The sequence below is a fragment of the Dicentrarchus labrax genome, unplaced genomic scaffold (genome assembly GCF_905237075.1).
Source record: "Dicentrarchus labrax unplaced genomic scaffold, dlabrax2021, whole genome shotgun sequence".
NCBI classification, from domain to species: Eukaryota; Metazoa; Chordata; class Actinopteri; family Moronidae; genus Dicentrarchus; species Dicentrarchus labrax.
In genome coordinates, this window is record NW_026136705.1 from 15,239,988 (window position 1) to 15,256,037 (window position 16,050).

Below are 16,050 nucleotides of genomic sequence, written 5' to 3' on the forward strand. Positions count from 1 at the left end.
CCATTATACCGCTGACATGTCAACCAAAGAAGAAGATGTCACTTCCGTGTCAACTCCGCATTGGCAGGCTGAAGGTTTGTTTACTGGTGTGTCAAGTGATCAACAACCGTGTGCAGAAAATAACACACAGCAATTATAGTGACATTTTGTTTAAAAAAAAAAAAAGAGAGAAAAAGAAAGTCAACAAATAAAACTTTCACCAAAGAGTTTTGAATGCAACCACAGTCTCCTGCTAATAAAAACAAACGTGATCAGACGTAACATTTTATTTTGAAGAGCACGACAGGAAGTAAAACCTCCTTGTGCCGCTCGAGACTTTACGGTTAAACTGATATCAGACGTGGAGTTTAGACAACCGGGCAGTGGGCAGATAATAGCACCAACAACCCCAATGAAAGGCGATATGGACTACCATTGCGACCTGTGGACTCACTCTTCGTTGACACCGCCATCACAGAGATGTATTTTGTTCTAAAAATAACGATATGACATGTTTTTACCTCGGTGAAGACGACCAAAGCTCGTTCATCGATCGCCTGAGAGGTGGAGGTGGTGGAGGGGTGGGGGGGGGACGACAACAACGTCAGATTAGCTAGAAACGTGATTTGATCTGTCAGACACAGAAATAAAAAAACCATGTCTAAAACCATGTCACCAGTCCCCGTCCTTCCGCTGGTGATCAACGGCTTCATGTCGGCGCTGGGCTGCCTGGCCACACTGAAACTCATCCCTGCTTTCAAAGACCACTTCATCTCAGCCAGATTATACGGAATGGACCTAAACAAAACAACCAAAAAGGAAGTGTGCGTCTTTTTTTTCTCCCTCCTGGGATTTGGTTTGTGTTTGATAGTGTGTCAGGTGACTTAAATGCTCAGGTTGTAAGTCAGATGTGCTGTTTTCTTGTCCTAATCCTCGCTTTGTTTCTCCTTCCTGGTCGCCTCTCTGTTTGCAGCCCAGAGTCCCAAGGAGTCATCAGTGGGACGGTCTTCCTCATCATCCTCTTCTGCTTCATACCAGTGCCTTTCCTCAGCTGCTTTGTAGGAGATCAGTGCATGGGCTTCCCACATGATGAGGTGGGTCCATGGACGTGCAGCAAACGTGTGTGTGTGTGTGTGTGTGTGTGTGTGTGTGTGTGTGTGTGTGTGTGTTTCTCTCAGCTCTGCAGCCTAACTCTCTGTGCTGTTGTTTTGTTTGGTCAGTTTGTACAGCTGATCGGTGCACTTCTGGCCATCTGCTGTATGATCTTCCTGGGCTTTGCTGACGATGTGCTGAACCTGCGGTGGAGACACAAGCTCTTGCTTCCCACCATGGCTTCCCTGCCGCTGCTCATGGTCTATTTTACCAACTTCGGCAACACAGTCATCGTGGTGCCAAAGCCCTTCAGAGCCCTGCTTGGGCTGCACTTGGATTTGGGTGAGTGGTGGGGTGGTTTGGGGGCATCGTCTCTGTAGCAGCAGGTGTATCCCAGATGTCCTTCTACCCTAGTCACGTCCTCCAGCTTCATACCTACCTGATCGGATATATATATAGATTTTCCATCTGGGAGCCACTGAAGATTTGTGCTGTTGAAATATTAATCTTCCTTGTGAACATAAAGTAGTTTTTACGAAACAGAAACACATGATATGATGTAGTAAATGTTAATTATTTCATGTGTGATCTTCTGCAGGTATTCTGTACTACGTCTACATGGGGATGCTTGCAGTATTCTGCACAAACGCCATCAACATCCTAGCGGGCATCAATGGCATCGAGTCAGGTCAAGCCCTGTTTATCTCCGGCTCCATCATCGTCTTCAACTTGCTGGAGCTCAGTGGTGTGTGGTTTGTTTCTCATAAGTGTATCAGACATGGATGAGTTTATTTGACTCGAAAATACCTGAAAATAGTTGAGAAATCACCGTTTTCAGGCTGAATGTGATTGTGATTTGTAAATGTAGACATTTTACAGGATTCCTGTTTCCTGTTCTACAAAACAAAATCCTCAAAATGCTGAACATGTTTCATCTGACATTCGGTTTATTCTGTTATCTAATCTATCAGGTGACTACCGTGATGACCATGTTTTCTCCCTCTACTTCATGTTACCATTCTTCTTCACCACATTAGCACTTTTTTACCACAACTGGTAAGTTAAACCTATTACCTGACACATGATGATGATATTGTTGTCCCAGTATTCTGTTAACTTACCACCTTTTTTGTCACAGGTACCCTTCATCTGTGTTCGTGGGAGACACGTTCTGCTACTTTGCTGGGATGACATTCGCTGTAGTCGGCATCCTGGGGCACTTCAGCAAAACAATGTTGCTGTTCTTCATTCCTCAAGTGGTTAACTTTGTCTACTCCCTGCCCCAGCTTTTTCATATTATCCCCTGTCCCAGACACCGGCTCCCCAGGTAACCTGCTGCTCACTGACTTAAAATGAGTTTGTGATATTGTTTCATTCATTATCATTTATGTACTCTGTCTTTCTTCCCTTTGTCTCTCTCCCAATGCCACTGCTAATTAAAGGCTGAATCCAGACACGGGCAAACTGGGGATGAGCTACTCTAAATTCAAAAGAAAGGACCTCTCTAAATTAGGACACCTCATTCTGACGGTAAAGCTCTTGCACTTGTATTCTGTTTTTTTTACTGACCACTTAACCCAGGGGTACACAAAACTTGACTTAATGGTGGGTAACGAGCCAAAAGCAACACCTGTTGTACTGTATTGTATGCAAAATGGTCAGTATAAGATCCCAAGTTCCCTTAATAGACTGACTCCCTGTGCAAAGTGTCACTCTGCCCGCAATGCTCAGATTATGCAAATTATAAGGACTCCTACATATGTAAAGAGCATTTTTTACCTCACAATACGAACCTTATGGCGGGCCCTGGTGAACAGGCCCTAGTGAACAACCAAATTCTATTGAAAATAAGATTAAACAATAAATAAATAAATCAGAAAATGTTAATGTGATGTTACTATGTCTGACACAAAAATTATATAAATCAGACAAAAGCGTCAAATCCTCACATTGGCTTGCAAGAGGACCCTCAATAGATGAAAGCATGCCTGGTGGTTCAGTAAAAGTGACAACGCTGGTAGACTTGTTAGTATCACAGACAAGCCTCTCACCTGAATTCCCCTATTAATTAGCCAGATAATCAGACAGAATTGCCCTCATGTTTCACTTCATTAAATCACTACTTGAATCGGATAGAGAAACTGGAGATGTAGGCAGCGATTCAGAGTCTCTTTCCGGGTTAGCTTATAATAAAGTGCATGTAGTGAGGATTGGAGGAGAACAGTGGCAGGCTTCCAATTGTGTTTATTGGTTGATAACAATAATACCTTTTAATCCTCAACAGGTGGCAGAGTTATTGAAGCTGCTAGAAGTGCGAAGAGGCCAGGAGGGAGATGATGATTTTATTGAGTGCAACAACATGACCTTAATAAACCTGGTACTGAAATTACTCGGTCCCACCCATGAGAGAAACCTCACAGTCATCATGCTCATCATACAGGTATAAAAAAGTCCAAACACCCTGGAATAATGTTAGAAATATATGAATCTTTCACTGAATGCTCATTTCTGTGTCTCTCTCTCTCTCTCTCTCTCTCTCAGGTGATGGGCAGTGCGGTGGCTTTTGGGATACGTTATCATCTAGTGCGTCTCTTCTACGATGTCTAGACAGTTCTCCGGGAAAGAGGAGAGACTGACTGAGAAAATATGATATGATAATATTGTTATGGAACTATTTTACAGGCTCATGGTTCATCTGCCTTTTAATAGAGTCCATTACCTCACTGTTACTTTTCTGCCTCAGATTCGACCTGCAGTAAAGACCCAGTGCAAGGTTTAAAGCTATGTTTCACCTTGGTAGGACATTTTCACAGCTATGGATCAACAGCAGTAGTGTTGCTTATTCTCCTGGTCTCGGTGGCTACAAGCAGGAAAATGTGACTGGGTCTTAATTATCTTGTGTGTCCACCCTGAAAGTATATTTTTATACTTGTTTTTTTTTTTTTTTTTTAGAGGAAAGAACAGTAAGTGGGGATGACTTTTGGTCTTCAGGTTGGCCAACATCAATGGTTGACTGCTACTGAATTGTTACCATTAGAGATCAGGATTTATGGATGTAGAAGTGCCCTAAATATATATATATAATTACTCAAACAGCGGTCCATCGCTTGAATCTGCCGTTGAAGCAAAAATGTACCCGCTCACACTTCATCCACACTCATAAATATCAATCCATGCAACATGGGTGGGACCGTTAGTTTCTTTTTTTGTTTGTTTTGTTTTTTTTACTTACAAACGCACACAGAATGGTGATTGAAGACAAAGCAGTAAAAAGCTAAGGAGGCTATAATCAGTCTGAAGAAGAGTAAATAGAGGGGGGTGTTGGAAGAGATTAAATGAGTGTCTGGGTTGTAAAAGTTAATTAAGGTCTATGAAAGGTGAAGGGCTTATAATCGATTGTTTATACCTTTCTTGGTATTATTGGATACATAGCTGTATTTTTATGACTGATGTGCATTCCCCCTCTCTCTAAGGGTTCAGACGTGACAATGTGAATTCGACTGGCACTGGACTATTTTGTTAAGGAATGTAACTACAACTGAGAAACTGTTTACTGTTGAGATGGAAGGCTCAAATTGAGAAATAAAATTAAAATATGATATTCTGCCATTGCTTTCATTTGCAGTGCTTTAATCGGTGTTCAGTTTCTTAATTAGACGCAGTAATACGACAATGTGTAAATACTTGACTACGATTAAAAGTGTTGAGGTCTAGCATTCACAATCTTAATTGTTAGTACAGGAATATTCAATGATAATCATATAATGCGTATAAGAAGGCCAACAAATAAATTGTGGTGCAGAAATGCCAAAAATATAGTTTAAACATCTTGGTCACAAGCCTCAATTAACAAGCAAACTCAATCTCAATGAGGATCTCTAAAAAGTGCTTTATGTTTTTTAAAAAAGGGGAAGGAATATTTTGGCTGTTATTGTGTTGTTATGTTATCTTTAAATCCAGTATCAACTGCGCTCTACTACTACATACAGTATAGTGTTGGGTGTTTTTAATCTGTAACTGCATAAACGGATGAATGCAAATCTATAAACCGCCAAATAAATGTAGTGGAGTAAAGTGTACCATATTTACAGTAGCACCCGGAACTGTTGAGGTATGCGTTGTTTCTAGGGAGACGGTTGCCCTGCACACAGCCCCGTTCCCACTGTTTACATGATGTCAGTGCTCTCAAACAGCATGTTATTGTGCTGAAGCTCCTATTCAAGTCAGATTTGGACGCTTTTGGACGTTTTCTCGTTTAGTCGCCGTGTCGCAGGAGGATGTTCGTAAAGCTCTGTTAGAGCTGATAGTGGTTTTAGAGCACAGATACTGGTCCCAGTTACCAAACCAGCACCCGGTGTTAGCTAGCAACCCTGTACGGGCCGGGTGATGGTCAAAACCTGGGGCGACGTTTGTAGTTTGAGTCCGTTTAAAACACGCTACATTTGAGAAATGCCTCCTAACAAACGGATCCACAAGAAAACACTTAAACTGGAGTGTGAATGGAGTTCGTGTCAGGAGTCCTTCAGTCGGATGGAGAACTTCTGTAAGCATGCGGAGGGTCACCTTACAGCTGTGAACATGGCGGAGGACGAAGAAGAAGAAGAAGCAGAAGGTGAGTGTTTTAGTGTTATAATTCAATTCTAATTTGATATTAGTGAGCAGCTTGGGAGTAGTGAGGTATTGACACAAGATACTGGGTGTTAAACTGATGTGCATCTCCCAATTCATAGCTAAAGTTTCTACTCCAGCCTAATAGTTACTGCTCAATGTAATATCTAATGAGCTGCAGTGCTCTTAAACAACAGACAGTAAACAAAAAATACTGATGCATTGCATAGCCCCCCCCCCACAAAAAAAAGAGTGACACCTACTAATCCAAACTCTGTGCTCTGTGTCTAGCAGAGAGAAACTGTCTTTGGAGAGACTGTGGTTTCTGTTCAGTGGAGGGTCCTGAGGAGCTGCGGAGGCACCTGTTCTTTCACTGTTACCATACCAAGCTGAAGCAGCTGGGTCAGCAGGTGCTCAACGCCCAGCCGGAAATCGGCACCTGCTCCATCGGCTACCACAACCGCAACAGCATCCCTGAAATCCCAGACAATTTTATCTGCCTTTGGGACGAATGTGAGGTAAGATTGGCTGAGGCCCGTGCTGCTGCTGCTGCTGCTGCTGCTGGAACAGGGCAAGATTACTTGTTTAATAAACATCTGCTCTACATGTGGGCATCAGTTGAATATACAAGGTGTGGTGTGTACTTTGTATGCTTCAACTAATACCAATCCACGATGCATTTAAAGTAAAGACATCTCTTTGTCTCTCTCTAACAGTCTACATCTGTGAAACAAATGACAACATATTGTCTGTTAGTAGTCATAAATTCACTTGATGATGATGATGATGATGAACAGTTTGATTTTACAAGCTAAGCAGTTGGTGAACAGTTACTTGAACATGACCTCTGTGTGCACACAGTTAAAATAAATTTGACTAAGAATTGAAATCATGTCTTCTTGTACTGTAAATAATTCTGACTGTGTATTTCTTCTTTCTGTGTATATTTGTTAAAGCAATCTCCGTATGAAAACCCAGAGTGGTTCTATCGCCATGTGGAGATGCATAGCATGTGCATGGATATACCAGCAGGAGACTGTGAATTCCCAGTACGCTGTGGATGGAAAGGTAGGTTTAACATGATTTATCTCGAGATTATTGCTCAGAAATATCAATGCAGCTAAAGATTACACAACAGATTTATATAAAAATGCTGAGTAAATTTTCTACTCAACAGTAAGAATGTAGGATTGTTGTCACTGTACAGATTGCGAAGCCACTGCAAAAGGACGTCCAAAGTTGCGGGAGCACCTGCGCAGCCACACCCAGGAGAAAGTGGTGGCATGTCCAGGCTGTGGGGCGATGTACGCCAACAACACCAAGTTCTTTGACCACATCATACGACAGAGCGCCATGGAAGGTAAAAACCGGTTCGAATTATTACAGGAAAGATCAACAACAATGTTTACAAACTGTTTTAGCTTCACATTGTATCATCTAGTAGTAATTTCTTTGTGTGTTTGTTTGTATGTGTGCTGTAGGTCAGCGGTTCCAGTGTTCTCACTGTTCCAAACGTTTTGCTACAGAAAGGCTGCTGAGAGACCACATGAGAACCCACGGTCAGTTTCACCACCATGTATCAGTGTTATCAACCGTTATTCCCATGGGCTGGGGAGAACTTAACTAACCACACTGCTCTTTTTGCATGTTTGATCCACATAACTTCACAGTTTGAACTATTAACCATTTTCCAAACTACACCTTATATTTTTACATTTATTTCAACCTTGCAGGTAGACTGTGGTTTGAGTTCATGCCCATTGTATGTACACTGTACTCGTTTTATTGCACTATATTCCCCAATGCTGCTGTGTGTAATTTGAATTTCTCCTGTGGGGGATTAATAAAGGTATATCTTATCTTATCTTATCTTATCATACAAAATTACACTTATAGACACTGATAGATTGGTATCATAATACATATGATATACGCGCTGTTCCATCCAGTTGAACATGTGGTCTAAAATTGTCCTTCACAAGTTTGCAAGTTTTGTTTGTTGTTCTTTTTTCCCCCACTGGTGTTGCCTTAAATTCATACCTACACACACACACACACACACACACACACACACACACACACAGGATTGAGCCTCTGCACAGGTGTACTAATAACCATCTGCAAACATCAGTAAGCCTCAACTCTCCGGAGGCCCACATCCCTGTGTGCAACTCGCATTGCAAAGAAATCTCTTTGCTAGATATTCGTTGTTATAGCAACAGTGTCACGTTTTAAAATAAATTATTTCACAAGGATTTCTTGGCTTGACACAAGCATGAATAAAAGTAGGTTTTTATGATGTCTATTTTTGATCAAGTGACCATGTGATACACTTTGGTGTCCAAGTGAGTGAGGCAATCCTGTTGACAACAAACAGCTCTGCAGTATTATTAGATGATTTAATCTCGTCACTGGATTGTCTTTTTCTTGTTGGTACAGTGAGCCACTACAAATGCCCACTGTGTGACATGACTTGTCCATCGCCCTCTTCGCTGCGCAACCATATTAAGTTCCGCCACAGTAACGAGAAGCCATACAGTTGTGAATACTGCGAATACAGGTATCACGTCCTCTGAAGCTGCAGCATCGCAAAACAAGATTAATCTGTTGAACACGCACTCGCATTGTTGTTGACTTAATACTCCCACACTTGATTTTGGATTTGCAGGTGTAAGAATTTGATCGACTTGCGCAAACACCTAGATACCCACAGCAGCGATCCGGCGTTCCACTGCGACGTCCCCAGCTGTGATTTCACCTCTCGTACCCTTGGCACCATGAAGATTCACCACAAAAGAGAGCACGAGGTGAGAGGGGCAGTCTCCTAAATGATTCTTAATTTCCACTCAGAGAGGGGGTTTTGATTATTTAATAGTTCTTTAATGTTTCCTTTTTTGTGATCAGGGGAGTTTTGTTGCTCGCTACAAGTGCCACGTGTGCGACCAGTGCTTCACCAGGGGCAACAACCTAACTGTTCATCTGCACAAAAAGCACCAATTCAAATGGCCCTCTGGACACCCCAGGTTCAGGTTAGTCCCGCACTGACAAATCAATCAATCCAGTAATGCTGAATTTGAGATGTGTTGCAGCACCGATGGTCTTATCATCACTCTGTCAGGTACAAGGAGCATGAAGACGGCTTCCTGCGGCTGCAGCTGATTCGCTACGAGAGCGTGGAACTGACAGAGCAGCTAATGAGGGAAAGACAGAACAGGCAAGGGGACGAGGATGAGGACGGTGGCCAGACTGAAGATCAGGAGCTGGAGGAAGAATCCCCGGGGGCGGCTCCCTCAGAGCTGCAGGTAGAACTGAGGGGGGTGCTGCTGGAGGAGCAGAGGACTGAGGAGCCCACCGACGGCCCTGAAGAGGACATGTTGTACGTTCTCACTGGAGGTTTGTCACAAACAGGGGAGGACTCTGTCATGCAGCAACTCCAGGATACTGCTCAGCAGCAGGGAATGCAGGTGGTCTGACTACAACAACAGCCCTGCATACACGACCTACACATGGCAGGACATTTTGTAGTAAGCTGTGCTGTTTTACAGATACATTGATAACATAGGATCTTGTGGGATTTAATGGGAGCTGGTACAGAGATGTAGTTTAGATTTTAGAAAGCAAGGCACTTGATAATAAATTAAAACAAAGGGATGCATACTCCATGATGAGCCATATTGAGCCTATATTAGGTAATAACCCTGTTTTAATATGTTTTGTTTACTAATGTTGAGCTTGTGGTGGCCCTGTTTGCCAGTATTTAAGATACTTTTCAATTAATTCATTGAAATCATTCCCTTTAACATCTTCAGACAGTTGGATTGATACTAATGCTGCACTGCCTAGTGGGTGGTCGTTGTCTTTTAGATGGGAAAGCTGTCCTTACAGGAATGGCGTGTGTGGAACCCACCAAAGAGGGCCCTACCACATTAGCTCATAGAGTGTGTATTTTTTGACACTTGAATAAACTTGTGACAAAATGTTTGCAAAAATCACATTTGAAATAGTTTTTTGTCTTTTAAATCTGCACAAAACACATTTAGCAAATTTTACATTTACATATGACTTAAAGATTATTATTATTATCATTATTAGTATCCTCTGTGTGTACTTCCATTATGGCGACCCCTGCTGAATGTAATGGCTCCACTGCAGCTCGATTTATATCAGATTCTTCTGGAAAAGACATTGTTATCTAAAATGTGGCAAAACACATCTCTGGGTAGACTGTTTGACTGTTTGTGTACAAGCTAATCAACTTAGTGTGAGATTTTCCTCCATTGGATAAAGCATAATTTCTAGCCCAAAAATGTGTATATATATGGTATATTTTTTTTATTTTACCAGTCAAAGGCACATACATACAGTACCAGTGCCTTGATGGCAAATGTTTACAAAACCATTCTTAACCTTAAACCTCACAATGTGATCTCATCCTCCTTTTTGCTTCGCTCTCATGGAAAGCTCTGGTGAGCAGGTGACTTAAATCATGACAAACCTTTGCCAAAGCAGTTTGTCCTGTCACAGCGTGACATGCAGCACGTAGTGGCATTAGCTGTGTGTAGAAGATTAAGCAGCGCACACAGAGCTTAGTTTAAGTGTTACTTACTGTTCTCTGCTTCTTCATCCTGCAGTCAGTGAACTCGGCTCCACTGCAACAACTTCTAACGGCTTCATGTCCCTTGACTTTGCAAATATAATGGTGTATAGTATGTTTCTGGACAAGAATATGACTTAGAGTCAGTTTCCAGATCCATCTGCAGTTTTTCACAGAAACTGATTGCATCAGAAGATGGACACCATGACGTTATATCCCCTGCTGCTGCTGTTGTTTGGGTGCGTCCAAAGAGCTGTTTCTCAGTTTCCTGGATGGATTGGAGAGGTGGAAGGTAGTGGTAAGACCTCCTATAATACCAGTATAATGTTATTTTTTCTATCATGTCTCTATGTCATGGGACAGGGCTAATTGGGTAGTAGGAGCAGTTCTTATGGATCCCTACAATAACATCCACAACAATATCATCTTTCGTAACCGTGGCCTTGAAGCCTGTTTTTATTTATTATATGGATGTTTGTGATTTGTATTTGTTTTTTGTATGTGACAAAGCTAATACAAATGTTTCCCTGTAGGTGAGATAGAATGGATTCCACAACCAGATTTCATAGACGACGTGTATTGGTCCGGGATAGCCCCCATTTGTTTTGGAGGCTGTAAGGCACAGCACCAGGAGCTGAGGAGAGATCGCTGTGGAGACTCGAGCTGCTGCTGGCTCGGCTACAAGTCCCTGTGCAGAGGTAAGATTACAACAACAACGATATTAGATAAAACCCCTTAAACACAGAAAAACTGAAGTCGCTCTGTCTGATCAATCTTTAATGAAGCTACATGTCAGGCCTTGACTTTGTATTTCCTTTGCTTTGTATGGCAGTGAATTGTGGGAAGCCAGATGTGGACTATAATGGAGTAGTGTATGGTAACGACTGGTGGGTGGGCTCTGTGGTGAGGTACGCCTGTCGCTCTGGCTTCATGCTTGTGGGAAGCCCAACCAGATTTTGCCAGCCTAATGGCCTTTGGACCCCGAAACCTACCTGCCTCCGTGAGTAAACTCTAACCACAATGATTGACAAGATTTTATGATCCCTTATGATAATTTTAGCTCATCACATGATTTTTCTCTACCTGACGTTTAGGAATGTGTCCACGGGAACGCGTTGAAATCAGTGAGAGGGAACTAAATGGGACGTGCAGCTCCACCTGCACAAACAAGAGCTACTTCGGCCCACCCAAACAAGGCTGCAGTCGTATAGACAACTGTAGGAAGAAGGAGACTGGCTGGAAGCGGTTCTTTGCACAGTGTGTCCCTTGCGTTTGTGACTGCGCTTTATCATGTGTTGAGTTGCTCGCCAAGCACACTGACAAGCATAAATGATGGACTTGTTGAACGGATTGTACTGACTGTAATGAGAGCATGTTGCAATGTTGTCTCACCGCAAATACACTCGAATGTGGTTAATTATTGCTTTAAACATGAATTTGTTGGCTTTCTTGGAGGAATTCCAGTGCAAAGAACACCTTTTTGTCTTTTTAGTTTTAGCATCTGCACCCTAAAACTTGGAGAGATTACTATGTGAGACATGAGATAAAGAGGAAATGCTTGTTTTTGCTGCTTCATCCAATTGTGTAGATAAATCAGTGGACCCAAATCTGGATGTTTTAATACATGCATTTAATCAGTCTGTCTCCTTGGTTTCTATATATAGAATTTTACAGTATTAAGATTTCAGTGCCTGAAGTTCAAATCCCTCAGAGTCAGTGGTGAATTATAAGCAGCACAGAATTGTTTAATTCGGTCTGTGCGCTGTAAGGTGGCGACAGGGTCAGAAAAGAAAAGTGAGGTGAATTTTAGTTAAAACTGTCTGAGAGGCTGTGTCAGACTAAGATAATTATTTTAAAACCTTAAAATAAAATGTTGAACTCGAAGTGCCAAGTGGTGAGGTCTGTTTTTATTATAGGAAGCTCATTTTGAGAAGGCAGGTGATTGTTCACTAGGCAGCATTTGGTAGCTCACACAGCACTCTCGGGTTGGTTGATTTAACAAGGTGCTATAATTTCATGTGACAGATTCAACCTACCAGGACACAGACACATACTACGTAACAGGTGTGTCTGTAAACATCTTTTTGTCTCTAAGTGAGAAGAAGAAATAAAGATGTAGACGAGGAGAGAGGTAAGTGAAAGCCCAGAGATAAGCTCTCTGCCTCATCGCTCCTCCTCTCACTCCATCTGTCCTGGAAAGAGATTTAATCTTGTTACAAAGGGAGGAGCTTCGGTCAGTGTTCATAGTTAGACTGTCATAGACCTTTTATAAGGAAAATATTTCTATAGGTAGTCTATGCTTTTTGGTATTTAAATTATTGTGATAAATAGCACAAAACATTTATTTTTATTGTAAAATCAAATCTTTATTTTCTATATAGATTTATTTTTAATGTTAGTATGACTTGTGCTTTGGAAAGGAACAAAAAAAGACCACACACTAATCAACATTGCGAACACCCAGTCCATGGGCATTTGGTTATAGAACCTTTGCCAAACACTTTTGAATCCAGCACTTTGTTTATTTTTAAAAGAGTGAGGTATCTCTGGGCTTTTAACAGAAATCCAAAGCCTGAATTTGCTGCAGTTTCCATAAGCAGACTTGTCATAAACTGACAAATGATGCCACTCATAATCGCTGCATGCCTCTCACGTCCCACTTCAACCTTTGCACTCAAACAATTGTGACAGACGGTACCCTTCCTAGCATGTGACATTTCTTCTTACATTGTCTCTGTGTGATCTTATTGCGGTCATTTCTGACAGCCCATATATTTTCAAAGTCAAATGTTAACTATAACTAACTCAAAGGTGACACAAAGCTGGCCAAACATTCACAAAATGTAAATAAATGTCGTGTTTATTGTTCAACCAATGCCACAATGTGAATATTTGCTCACATGTTTTATATTTTGCAATCCAGTCAGGTGGAGAAAATTAAATTTGATGCACTGACTCACTAGATTTGATTTGAATGACATTGCTCCTGAAAGCCACTAGATGTTGCTGTTTTGTTTATTCTCACAACACCACTTCATTATCCACAGACAACCACAAATGAAAAATAAAATCAGGTTCTTTTCCACATCTGATCCTGGAGAGTTACTGCTCAGCACTTCAGCTTGTTCATCACTGTTGACCCCAGGTGCTGAACCTGAAGATGATGTGTTCACCAGCTTTAGGTTTGTAGCAGCCAACTCCTGTGGAAAGGGACAAGTGTGGATCAGAAACTGACATATCCATACGTAAAACCCAGCTCACTTGTGCTGCTCAGTTGACAAGGTGTTCTTGCAGTAATAGTAATTAAAGCAGTGTTTCTCCTATGGAGCTTAGGGGTATTTTGGAGTACTGCAGGGGCTAAGTGACTTTAAAAATATATTCTAATTAAAAAAAATGTCAGTCATTCATAACTACTAAAATAATTATACTATAGTAAGTTCAATAAAAAATGTAAATGTAAGTTCAGTAAGCCAAATGTCATATTCAATATGTCTATTTTCAATCCGATTGTTAACTGCTGGAAACCCTCTGGAAATAAGTCTGATCACTGCAGTTGCCTCCCTGCCAGAGAAACAAACTCATATTTCCCAATAAAATATATGTGCAACTTAAATGCTATTAAGTTATTGTATAATGACAAAAAATGGTTTGCCATGAATTTATCAATAGGTTGTTGATAACATTTGAAATAAAGCATCTAAGTGTTTTTCTTAATAAATCAGACACAGATGGTGCACTGCTGTATTGTACCTCTTTATAAAGGCTTTTTTTCCTCTTCCAAATACATCATACACTGGTTAGGGGTTACTTATTATTTCAAAGGGAGCTTCATTAATGAAAAACTGTTTTAGAACTAGAGGATAATGAGCAACTATTGATACATCCTCTTTACTCCAAAAACCAAAGAAGCACCCAAATTATGTAGTTGCACCACTTGCTCACGAGCAGCACAAATCACACCAAATATATTTAAGACAGAGAGTGACTAATCACAACAATAACATTTTTGAATAATCACACAAAAACACATCCGGAGGCAGTAAGTGAAAGGACAGCCAATTCTCCTGCCTCATTAGAGCTCATTAAGTCTTCCTCAGATATGCTGTATTTAAATTCTGGGGAGGATACTCACCCACATCCAGCCTGCTGTACTCTCCGGAGCTTTCTAACAGGATCTCCCAGTAGGTCTGCTCACGCTCACTTCCAGCTACTCCATTCACACTCTCCAACAACAGGCCAAAGTCTGGGTCCTCCTTCACTGTGAACCTTGCAATACACACACAAACACATAGAGTCAGGACATCTATCATGAGCTTAAATATGTAGATGAAACAGCTGAGACACCTTTAAGAAAAAAAGGATGAAATGCAGAGGAATTAAAGGGGATGTCACGGGTGGTCTTACTTGAAGTCCTCTTGTGTTTCCTGTAGTCTTCTCAGAGCACCCAGCAGCACACCTCCCTCTACCACAGTGCTGGAATAGGACTCGGGAGTCATGTTAGACAGGTCATTCTCCACAGACAGTCTGATAGGAAGAGTCGCTGGACCTGCACACCATGTGTTATTCAGTTACAGTGATGCTGTGCTTGCAAAAACAAAAAATGAGTAATTTAAGTTATATATTTATACTATCTTAAATATTCACCTGTGTTTGTGACAGCTCCTTGTGTCGAAAGCAGAAAAAAGGCCACAGAGAGGAGAGCAGCTGTTCCTAGTGCCATCCTGTACAATGTATTCCCCTCAGATGACTAATAACACTTCAGCTCAGTACATATAGTATGCCTAACCCTCGTTTATGAGCTCACTCTCCACTCCTTGAATTACCTTCACTCCTGCAGTCACTGTGTGTCTTTGCAAAGACATCTTAGCTGAGTTTAAATATTCACAGGCACAGACTGAAACTACAACTTCATGAGTTCTCTTATCTCAAACATGGGGCAGTCAGTCACTGTTAATGTGTGGCTTATGAATAGAGGAACACTATTATCCCTGAAGTGACTTAATGATCATTGAGTTGATTAATGATCTGCTTTGTGGTTTTTTAGGCGCCATGAATGAGAATGGTTGCTTGCTTTTAGATCATTTATGAATGCAAATTTGAGTCTATTCTACAGAGAGTGTAAGAAAGGTCATTTCTGTTTCCTCAGGCAAATATAAGAATACATTATGCAATCAGGATTTGGCCTTTGAAGTAGAATAATAAATTGAAGTAGCACCTGAGGTGTCCCTATCGCAGTCAAGCTTAAAAATGGCAATGCAACACATTTACTGGAGCCAAATAACAAAGCATCCACCTTTATTTTGAATACTGACTTGTCTCCGTCACACCAAGGCAGAGTTATGGATAAATGACAATACACAAATATGTGGCTGACAACGCAGTGCAAACCAGAGTTGGTCTAATCATATAGTCTAGGCTTTGCAATCAGTGTGATGGGTTCAGATATGCATGTGTTACTCTGTGTCTAAGAATATGGTCCTGGCTGATAATATTAGCAGATACGAGGAGGCAAATCACACACAAAGAGATGGGTTGCTGCGCTGAAACTGCTCGTGTTGGCGACGTGACAGCTCGTTTTAAATTGGTCTGATTAAGGGGCAGGTGCGATTGGCTAAAAATGGTTTTGATTTCCTCTCATGGGTGATGTAAGGCATGTAGGGCCCGTTTGAACGAGAGTAACCCCGGCTGTTTTACCGAAAATAACCCGGGCACTGCAGCATCAGAACCAGGCAGCTGCGCAGGTGCGGCCTTTAAAGAGACAGCGGGGCCTTAAAATC

At 41.5% G+C, this 16,050-nt stretch overlaps 3 protein-coding genes across 5 annotated transcripts; all 3 read left to right on the plus strand.

The window, feature by feature from the left end:
* Positions 1 to 308: 308 nt before the first annotated feature.
* Positions 309 to 4,677, plus strand: dpagt1 (dolichyl-phosphate (UDP-N-acetylglucosamine) N-acetylglucosaminephosphotransferase 1 (GlcNAc-1-P transferase)). The gene is made up of 9 exons (XM_051399855.1): positions 309 to 803; positions 953 to 1,073; positions 1,200 to 1,413; positions 1,670 to 1,816; positions 2,043 to 2,127; positions 2,210 to 2,398; positions 2,514 to 2,601; positions 3,356 to 3,511; positions 3,613 to 4,677. Exons 1-9 carry the CDS (start codon positions 637 to 639, stop codon positions 3,676 to 3,678), a joined length of 1,233 nt encoding a protein of 410 aa, XP_051255815.1. The 5' UTR covers positions 309 to 636; the 3' UTR covers positions 3,679 to 4,677.
* Positions 4,678 to 5,194: 517 nt separating this feature from the next.
* hinfp (histone H4 transcription factor) lies at positions 5,195 to 9,671 on the plus strand. Of its 2 annotated transcripts, none has more exons than XM_051399853.1 (9): positions 5,195 to 5,683; positions 5,971 to 6,197; positions 6,636 to 6,747; positions 6,887 to 7,039; positions 7,161 to 7,238; positions 8,119 to 8,239; positions 8,348 to 8,486; positions 8,584 to 8,708; positions 8,798 to 9,671. In XM_051399853.1, the coding sequence occupies exons 1-9, from the start codon at positions 5,521 to 5,523 to the stop codon at positions 9,150 to 9,152; spliced, it is 1,473 nt and encodes a 490-aa protein (XP_051255813.1). In that variant the 5' UTR covers positions 5,195 to 5,520; the 3' UTR covers positions 9,153 to 9,671. The 2 variants fall into 2 exon arrangements, with proteins under 2 accessions (XP_051255813.1, XP_051255814.1); XM_051399854.1 differs by having other exon boundaries at positions 5,974 to 6,197.
* A 138-nt stretch (positions 9,672 to 9,809) lies between these two features.
* On the plus strand, positions 9,810 to 12,157 carry si:ch211-117m20.4 (CUB and sushi domain-containing protein 1). 2 transcript variants are annotated; one of them, XM_051399856.1, is made up of 4 exons: positions 9,810 to 10,571; positions 10,807 to 10,971; positions 11,106 to 11,273; positions 11,368 to 12,157. In XM_051399856.1, exons 1-4 carry the CDS (start codon positions 10,469 to 10,471, stop codon positions 11,604 to 11,606), a joined length of 675 nt encoding a protein of 224 aa, XP_051255816.1. In that variant the 5' UTR covers positions 9,810 to 10,468; the 3' UTR covers positions 11,607 to 12,157. The 2 variants fall into 2 exon arrangements, with proteins under 2 accessions (XP_051255816.1, XP_051255817.1); XM_051399857.1 differs by having other exon boundaries at positions 9,810 to 10,565.
* Positions 12,158 to 16,050: the final 3,893 nt, after the last annotated feature.